The sequence below is a fragment of the Chrysochloris asiatica genome, unplaced genomic scaffold (assembly GCF_000296735.1).
Source record: "Chrysochloris asiatica unplaced genomic scaffold, ChrAsi1.0 scaffold00059, whole genome shotgun sequence".
NCBI classification, from domain to species: Eukaryota; Metazoa; Chordata; class Mammalia; order Afrosoricida; family Chrysochloridae; genus Chrysochloris; species Chrysochloris asiatica.
Genome location: NW_006408577.1, coordinates 3,954,465 through 3,964,850, shown reverse-complemented (window position 1 = coordinate 3,964,850; position 10,386 = coordinate 3,954,465). Strand labels below are relative to the sequence as shown.

Here is a 10,386-nt window from a genome sequence, read left to right as displayed (position 1 = left end):
GGATTGGCCAGGTGGCATCATTGTTGGACTCAAGTGTGGCAGCGGTAGTGAGGTTGGCCCAGGATCGGACATTGTTTCGTTCTGCTGTGCATGGGGTCTCTATGAGTCGGTTCTGACTCGATGACACCTGACAACAGCAATGCTGTAGGATCAGCCCTGGACTGTTAACCATGACCTCAGCAATTTAAACCACCAGTCCCTTCCTTGGAAACCCTATAGACAGTTGTTATGAGTTGGAACCGACTCAAAAACACTAAGCAACAACAGCAATATTTTGAAGTAAGTATTTTGCATTTTAAAATGATAAACTAAGGGAATATGTAACAAGGACAAAACTACAGACAATGATATGAAACTGTATATATATATTTACCACTACGCTGTAGTGACTGGTAAATTTGATCTGGTGACTTTGCAGTTAGCAGCCCAACTCATAGCTCACTATGCTACCAAGACTCCTTATATAATATAATAGATCAAATAAACACTACTTATTTCTGGTAGTGTAGTGGTTACGAATCAGGCTGCAAACCTTACGGTCAGCAGTTTGAAACTGCCAGCCACTCCGTGAGAGAAAGATGAGGCTTTCTGCTCCTGTAAGGATTTATAGCCTCGGAAACCCTGTACAGGGTCGCTATGGGTCAGAACCAACTCAACAGCACTTAACAACAACAACATTTTAATAGCAGTCTATTATATATATATAGTCTGTAGTCTATAACCTAAACCAGATTGTGCACAAAACTTCTTTTATATTTTTATCTTCTCAGAGTTGGTTTTTTTCCCCTGGGAGAATTTGAAAAGTTGTTTGAACAGTCCCACCCCAACCCCCATTATCACAAGACTCTTTTTTAATAGTGTATGAGTTTATAGTTCAAGGTGTAAAGGGTAAGAATTACTACATCAATGAGTTTTAGCATCTGAGACAATACTTTTTGCCTTGAAAAGCTCAAGTGTAACTAGCTACAAGATACTTGTTGGGGCAATTTCTATGTTTTTCATGCGCATTAGAAATAGTATAGGGATGAAGTCTGGAAGAAACTGGAGACTGCTTCACAAAGTTGAAAATAGACATCTCTTCTTGTATGTGCGCATTGTTAGTTGCTGTCAATTGGCTCATGGCACACAGGTACACAGAGCAGAAGTGCTCCATAGGATGTTCAAGGCTGGGATGTTTCAGAAACTGATTTCGAAGTCCATCTCCTGATATACGTCTGGGAGAGTTTTAACTGACAAACTTTCAACAAGCACTTAACAATTTGCACCATTAAGAACGCCTATGTTGAAGCTTAACTATCCTCAAAGCCATTATCAAGATATTGATATTTACATAATGCAAAAATGACTGTTAAAAGTAAAAAATAATAATAATAATAATAATAATCAATTAATTAATTAACTAGCTTCCAATTCCATATCAATAAAGCAAACAGCCTGAGTCCTTTTTTTCTTGCATTCAATGTTTTGAAACCAGTCTGTTAGGCAAAAGTTCAGGCAGGGCTAGAAACATTAATAATGTTAAATGTGTGGTGGTGGTTATGTGCCATGGAGTCAGTTCTGACTCACAGCAACCCTGTGCAGGGTTTCCAAGGCTGTAACTCTTTACAGGAGCAGAAAGCCTCATCTTTCTCCCACACAGAGCAGCTGGTAGTTTTGAACTACTGACCTTAAGGTTCGCAGCCCGATTCGTAACCACTACACTATCCATGGCTGATATTACTCTAGCAACACTGCTCTAGTCAATTACATCTGGGTGACCTATATATCTATGTTCATACACATATACAAAGATCAAATGAAAAATTTGATTCTACAGAAAAGTATCTTGTTAAGGAACATTAATAAATGCTGTTTCATATTTTTATCAGGCTTATATTTTCAAATTTTCAATTTTAGGACAATTTTTAAGATGTTTATGTATTTCTTTTCTTATTTAAGTATTGCTATCCATCTACTCATATTTCAAAGGAATCGATTAATGCATTTTCACAGCTTCCTAGTCAACATTTATTCCTTTTTTTGTTGTTGTTGGGTCTTACTTACTCATATTTTATATAGCCCATTTTATTAGCTCTCCCAGCCTCCCATGATCCTTATTTTCTACCTGAAATCCTATGTGCATGCAGGGAAGAGAAGGGTTAGTTTTCAGATGAGTTGTTGAATTTCAGTTTTCAAACACTTCTTGAAGAATTTCTTATATATTGTTAGTCACATTGTAGAAGACCTCAGTTCCCTCCAACTCGTCACTCAGGGCCTGCTGTTGGCTTCACATACCACAAATACTTTTTGTTGTATGCTGATGAGTTGGTTCCAACTCATAGTGACTCTGTCTAGGGTTTGTTGTTGTTGTTGTGAAGTGCTGTCGAGTTGGTTCTGACCCATAGCAACCCTGTATAGGGTTTCTGAGGAGCTGCTGGTGAGCTTGAACCACCAGCCTTGCAGTTCAAACAGCTTTGCAGTCTGGCGCATTAACCCACAACCCCACGCCCAGAAATCCCCATCTTTCTCCTGCAGAGAGACTAATGGATTCAAACCATGAAGCCTTCAGTGAACAGCCCAGGATGTCACCCACTAGGCCATCAGGGTTTCTGATAAATCCTGTAGGAGATGCTTACCCATCCCTGTCTTACATCTCTAGGATTTCAGCATTTGTCTGGCCCCAAACTTCAGTAGTCATATGCATTCACAGAATGAAATTATTAATAATCTAACTTACTATGGTAAGTTAATGTATTATTAACCCTGGTAATGTTGTGGGGTAGTCATTGGGCTGCTAAACCTAGGTAAGCGGTTCAAACCCACCAACCATTCTTCAGGAGAAAAATAAGACTGTTCCCATAAAGATTTATAATCTCTGAAACCTATTAGGGTCACAATAAGTGAGAATCAATTTAATGGCATTGGGTTTATATCTAACCACTAAAGGCAATGCTTTATTTTTATTGTCAGAATTCCAAAAGTTATAAAAAAACCTCACTTTAGATTTATGAAAGTAGATATGTAACACCTTAAAATACCTAATTTTTTCCTCCCTTTTAGAAGTTCTGGCAGGCATTGTTAGCATTTCATTATAAAAGAACCAAGGTAGTTTAAAGTCAGGATTTTAATGACATCATTTCATTATTTATTCAGTCAAGAAAAACAAAGTAAATATACTTTATATCTCAGTTATATATATAATGTATATATCATTTTATATATCATATAGAATAAAGATAATTATGTTTTACCTTGAACACATATTTATCTAAAATATAAGAAAACTTACTTCCATCTGTGTGTTGGTCACCCTCTTCTCATCTATTTCTGAAAGAGAAGTAGGTGTAATTGTTTAGAAAGGTAGTATTTCTTTTTATAATATACACATTAACATTTTCAACAACAAATCAAAATGATTGACTTTTTAACCTTATGCTTATATAATAACATCTGTGACTTACTCTAACAGTTTGAAGGATGCGGGAACAGTAGAGGTGGTTTTCTTCTGAGAAACCTATCTTCCAACAAAGGTTTTTTAAAAAGGCAATAAAAAATTATCTCTACTGGAATCCCATATTTACCAACTTCCAGTAGTCCAAAAAGGGGAATAGGGAAATGGCTCAAGAAAGAACTCTTAAGTATCAGCAACCTCCCCCCACCCCCCATCATTGATTTTATAGCTACTGCTTCCCCCATTGGAGTCCTGGTTGACACTGTAGGAAAAGCAACAGCAGCTCCACCCACTTACTGACTGCACCCTCTGTCAGATTTCCCTCAGTTTGTCACTAACCAGAACAAGCCTTTTCCACTCAAACCAAACACCATAACTCTAAGAAAAGCAACATGTCATTATTGTTGTTGTTAAGTGCTGTTGGGTAGGTTCCAACTTGTAGTGACCCAGTATAAGGTTTCCGAGTAGCGACTGGTGAAATTTGAACTGCTGACCTTCTGGTTCAAGCCAACAGCCCTTAACAACACAACAGTGCTACCTCAGAAGAAAAGTCTGGTGATCTAATTTCGAAAACTCAGCTATTGAAAACCATATGGAGTACACTCTGACTCTGAAATACATGGAGTCATCAAGAGTTGGGGTTACCATAACTCAGAGTCAACTCAACAGATACTGTTTTTCTGGTTCTGAACCCATGATTCAAAAATTAAATGAGGATTTCATCAAAAAACGTCTGCTTAAAGACAATTAAAATAGAAAATAAGAATAATAAACACTGACTCATAGTGACCCTGTGTAAGGTGTTTAAGACTAATTCTTAATGGCAGCAGAAAACCTCATTTTTCTCCCATGGAGCAACTGGTGAGTTTGAACCACTGACCTTGCTGTTAACAGTTACATGCTTATTTCACAATGTCACCATGATTCCATAGAGATATATATTTTTCACTGAGTGGCATGAAAAAAGATGTCATAAAAGTGAAAACTATTTCAAAAGTACAGTGTGGTATTTTTATTTTATAAAATAAAACAAAAATCATAGAGGGATGACAGAAAGGTGTATATATATATATATATACATACAAGGATATATACCAAAATGTTGAACATAGTTATCTCTAGGTGACTGGATATTACATTTCATTTTAGCTCTATTTGAAATGGTTTTCTTTTAATAATGAACATGATTACTTTACAATAAAAACTGCATGAAGTAACTATGCAGATAGATAGTGGTGGTTGGTGGTTGTGTGCTTGGAGTCAGCTCCCACTCATAGCAACCCTGTACAGGGTTTCTGAGACTGGTAAATTTTTATGCACTAGAAAGCCTCATCTTTCTCCCAATTGGTAGGTTTGAACTGCTTGCATTGCAGTTAGCAACCCCACACATAACCCACTATATTACCAGGGCTCCTTAGATGAATGGATAGGATTGATGGCTATACATAGATATGGATATATAGATACAGGTATATGCATCTACACAGAGAGAGAGAAAGAAAATACATTTTTTTTAATTCACCATGAATAAATTAGCTATTTCATATAGTAAGAAATCAAAACAGCCAAGCAACGAGGAAGACTAATGTATGGAATTACTGTATACTCAGTCTGATATCTTAATTACTAGATTTTAAAAAGTTATGGGCACTTCTAATGAATTCTATTTCCCTTGTCCATGGGAGAACAGACAGGAATCATATTAGTTAAACACAGCAATCACATATGTGTGATGGAATCACTGGAAACATCTGGCTCATTATCAGGCAAGCCATGGATATATTAAATAGTTCTGTCTATCAGTGCAAACCTTTTAAGAAATATCATCACCTTTTAAGTAATATTAAGTATGAACTACTGTAACAATGCTTGTATTGTGAGCCATAGGATTGTTAAATGTCAATAGAGTTTCCTAATAGTTTGTTAATGACATGTTAAAAATATACCCAGAACTTATCATCTATTGTTTTAAGAACAAAATAGGGTTCAATCATTTAACTTTGTACTTTCTCTACTGCATACTGTGACTACAGTATCTATTAAAATTGTACCTTTCCAAGACAACTGTGTCGACTTTACTCATTCTTTAATTCAATGAAAATAGCTTTTATTCTTTTTTATTTATGTTGACATAAATAAACGATTTATGCGTGAAGACAAGGGTTTAAAACTTTATTGTTATATTCATATCTTGAAATTTTGAAATGAAACTTAATGACTTTCAAGTCAAAATAATTCAAAGAAAAGTGAAAGGCAAGCCAAGATTAGATAGTGGCTTTCTTGAAGTCCACTGATTTAAGTTCATGTCTATTTACCTCAATGAACTGTTACTTATTTGTGAAGGTTAATATTCTCTGCTTGTCAAGCATGCACATGAACATACATACTCCTCAAGCTCACAGAGTACACACACTGTGAGAAATCAAGCAGATATATATGCAATGTTCTTTCTGATTTGTATCAAGCAGGTTAAAGTGAAGCAAACTGAAAAAAATGTATGCACACTTCCCTTCCATCTGCTCTGCACATAAAATATTAAATGGAATTGACAATGTCACTGTGTTTTCTTCAGAATCCCAAATTGTGATCCTTGGCCAGCTCCAGAAACACTTAGAAAAGTTGGCTCTCTCATGAAATATATGTATGCATCCCTGGCCTCCAAAACCATTTAGCTTTATCATTTTTGTTGTTGTTGTTAAGTGCCATCGAGTCGGGTCCGACCCATAGCAAGGAAAAAAAAAAAAAAAACTAAGCTGGAGTCTGAATATAATCAGTAAACACATGAGAGGATTGTTTCTCAATTATCAGAAACCCCAAAATTTCTGAAAGAGGCTGTGTACCTATTCTGGTATTATCCATATTTTCCAAAACTCAAGAGGTATTTGTTTCTGTTTAGTAAAAATTATAAGCCATAACATTTTGATGAATATTGTCATTGTTGAAAATGGAGATAGGGATAGAGATGTTCTAAAATGATTTGGGTATTAATTAGTTATAATGCTCTTGAGATATTTAAGTTCACAAAAGGAACAGGGCAAATTCAAAATTCATATGGCTATGCACATAAACTGAAAACATCCATTGTCTGATATCTTAAAATACCAATGAGATGTTCATCAGATTTTGAAACAACTGTACTAAAAAATTAATTGCATATAAAGATGGAAATCTGAGACAAATGAAAGACCATGGTTAAAGAATAAAGAAAAGTTTCTGAATTTTAATAGAATATAAAGTACAAAAACTAAGAAATAGGTAGAAAACAAAGAGGTAGAAGACTGAGAAAAGGAGAGTTTTGGTCAGGGCTAGCAGAGGTGTCCTAGTTTTGGAAAAGGCAGCAAAGAGCAAGCATATCATCCAATACGGTTCTTCCATCTATTTTTCATGACACAGCCAAATCACTTAACTTTTCTGAACTTCAAGCTTTTTCTGCAAAATTTAAAATAGGAAAGGGGAAACATAATAATTCTTACTCTACATTACATAGTCACTTATTTCCAAAAAATATAGGATGGAAAGATGGAAGAGGAGGGAGTAACTTTATAGTGAAAAAATCTGACCAACACTACACTCAGTCACTAGTGATAGTGATCAGGATCACTATCAACAATCATAAAAAAACCTTGTTGATACTATTCATCCTTGATACAATGTGATCAAAATGTCATCGATGATCATCCTCTTCCAAACTCATAATCTGAGCCTAATCATGAGATAAGATCAGACAAACTCTATTAGAAGGACATTCTACATTATACCTGACTGGTGGTGATGTGCTGTGAAGTCAGTTTTGACTCACATCTACCCTGCATAGGGTTTCCGAGGCTATAAATATACGGGAGCAGAAAGCCTCATCTTTCTCCTGTGGAATCGCTGGTAGTTTCAAACTGCTGACCTTGAGATTAGCAGCCTGACTAGTAACCACTGCGCTACCAGAGCTCCTTACTAGTACTCCTTAAAAATCTCAAGGTCATCAAAAATAAGGAAAGTCTGAGAAAATATAAATTCCAAAAGGCGTCTAAGAAGGACTGGAATACCTAAAGGGTTTTTACAACTTGTGTGGTGAAATAGGCTTCTTGTAGAGCCTTTGTAGTGTATAGGACCTTAGGTGGAATCTTGAGCCCCATCCAGAACCTTCTGAGGTGGGACATTCCCACTAGAAAGGTAAAGCAGACCAGCCTGGAACAGCTAAAGTGACAGAAGATACATCATCAAAGAAAGATCAGCAGGAAAAACTCAAAACAAAAATGTCAGCATGACTGGCTACTACAAGAATAAGCAAGTTGTTTACTGGGAAACCATCAAGGCAAGCAGTCAAGTCCCTGCAGGACAAACTTCCCTCCAAGATTGAAACTCAAAGGGAATACGTGAGCAAGCATGCAAGTTTGCTGGCGACCGCACTGGTCTACTGGTGAGTGGAAGAAGGGGAAAGGCAGGAATGAAAAAACAGGCTGAGTTAAACCACGTTCCCTAGACTCTTGTCGAACTGGACATGAAAGAGAGAAAAGGAGGGGCTGGTTGATCCAAAGTGTGGTGAGACCTGGAGATACCTGAGCCCATGTACAAGGACATAGCAACAGAGGGCTAGAGCTGAGAGTGAAGCATCCAGCTGATACGAAGTGAGAGGAGACGCGCAAGAATGCCCAAACTTGCAGATAGTGCCTATTTGACCTACCTCAATGGCTTGATAATCAGAACTCAACTAAAGGAAGATAAAAAAAAAAATTTTTGATAAAGTAAATGAGGGTAAATTGCTACAATTTGGTGAACTTGGCCTATATTCATAGAGGTGTTGTTGTTGTTATGTGCTGTTGAGTTTATTCCAACCCATAGCGACCCTGTATAGGGTTTCCAAGGAGCAGCTGGTGAGGTTGAACTGCCGACCATGCAGTTCAAATGGCTTTGCAGTCTGACGCATTAACACAGTGCCACACCAGGACTCTTATTTATGGAAGTTGTTGTTGTTAAGTGCCGTCGAGTCGGTTCTGACCCATAGCGACCCTGTACAGGGTTTCCGAGGGTGTAAATCCTTACGGGGAGTAGAAAGCCTCATCTTTCTCCCGCGGAACGGCTGGTAGTTTCGAACCGCTGACCTTAAAGTTCGCAGCCCGATTCATAACCACTACGCTACCAGAGCTCCTATTTATGGAAGTAGTAGCACAAAATACCAACAGAGAGAGAAGGAGGCTTCACATCAAGTATCAATCCTATCCCCTCTATATACAGGGTAGATAGGGATGGGCAACTTAGACATTGGCTACCCAAAATGAGAGGGCGATAAAGGCACGAAGTGACTGGCTTACAAGGTTTTAAGAGGGAGTTTAGTTTAAGTGTGTGTGTGGGACGATAGGGTCCCCACTGGTTTTCATCTTGTCTAGACAGGTCTGGTAAAAAGAGATGGTGATAAGATTCTTATAATTCAATAGTGAGTTACTGTTATCATGACTAATAGGGACAGTCACAATTGTAAAGGTAGAAGTTTTGTAGCAAAAACTGGGTTGTAATTAATCTTGCAGTCCAGAAGCAGCAGATCCTAAGACCATCAAGGGAGGAGCACAAGTGGAATGCGGACTTTATCCAGAGCAGCAGCGACACCAGAGATAGAAGCAGAGGTGAGGACATCGAGAGAGGGAGCAGCTGAGGACTCTAGACTCATGGAAAGAGAGGGACTGGGTGCTGGCAGCCAGGAGGCAGGCTTGTAGAATGTGCCCTTTGGTGGTGTAAATTACTATGCCCGAGTGTTTTAAAAAAAAAAGAGAAAGAAAATGAATAGAGAGGAATACTGTCAACTGATGGTACATGGAGGGGATTATAATTGTTGTAATGAAGAAAAGTATATGATTTGTTGAATGTAAAACTGATGACCTGCCCTGTAAACTCTCACCAAATTACAAAAAAATCTTTTTTTTTTTTTTTTTAAAAAAAAGGAGTCTAAGAAGACATGACAAATAAATGCAACTTTGTACTCTAAAACAAAACAAAAGAAATAGAAATTTAAAAGGGCATTAGATTGAAACCAAGCAAATATCAAACTATGAAATTAAGTTAGTAATATAGTATCAATATTGATCCATGTGTTATAACAATTATGCCATATCAGTGTAAGATATTGATAATAATACAAGAAACTCTATTAGGAGGAAGTATATGGGACACTATCTGCTCAATTTGCTGTTAAGTCTAAAAAACTGTTCTTTTAAAATACATCAACTAATAAAGAAATGAAAATACACTAAACAACTAGAAGTCTATGAATATGCTTACAATTTCAGTCAAGAATCTATGTGTGATTTGAAGGACACTGTTGTTGTTGTTAGTTGCCATCAAGTCAGTACCTACTCATAGTGACCCTAGGCACAACAGAACAAAACACTGCCTGGTCCTGGGCCAATATCTCAATTATTCCCATGCTTGAGCACATTGATGCTGCCATATGTCTAATCCATCTCACTGGTGGTCTTCCTCTTTTTATCTGACCCTCCACCTTACCAAACATGATATCCTTCTCCAGCAACTTGACCCTCCTGATATATGTCCAAAGTATGAGAGATGAAGTTTAGCTATCCTGGACTCCAAGGAGCACTCTGGCTGCATTTCTTTCAACACCAATCTGTTTGTTCTTTTAACAGCCCATGACACTTTCAATATTCTCCTCCAACACCATAACTCAAATGTATCAATTCTTCTATGGTCTTCCTTATTCACTGCCCAGCTTTCATGTGCATATGAGATTAGTGAAAATACCATGGTTTGGGTCAGGCGCTCCTTAGTCCTCAAGCTGACATCTTTGCTCTCTTCAACACTTTAAAAAGGTCTTGTGCAGCAGATTTGCCTAATGCAATACATCATTTGTTTTCTTGACTGCCGCTTCCATGAGTGTTGATAGTTGATCCAAGAAGATGAAGTCTTTGACAACTTCAATCTTTTCTCCATTGATAAGAATGTTGTTTATTGGT

General features: G+C 37.3%; 1 protein-coding gene across 2 annotated transcripts in view; it reads right to left on the bottom strand.

Moving 5' to 3' along the window:
* PPP1R1C (protein phosphatase 1, regulatory (inhibitor) subunit 1C) overlaps positions 1-10,386 on the bottom strand; it is a 183,030-nt gene that overhangs the window by 76,794 nt on the left and 95,850 nt on the right. For both annotated transcript variants that reach the window (XM_006864021.1, XM_006864022.1), the window contains exon 3: positions 3,269-3,306. In XM_006864021.1, coding sequence (XP_006864083.1) covers positions 3,269-3,306 — 38 coding nt within the window. The remainder of the gene's footprint in view (positions 1-3,268; positions 3,307-10,386) is intronic.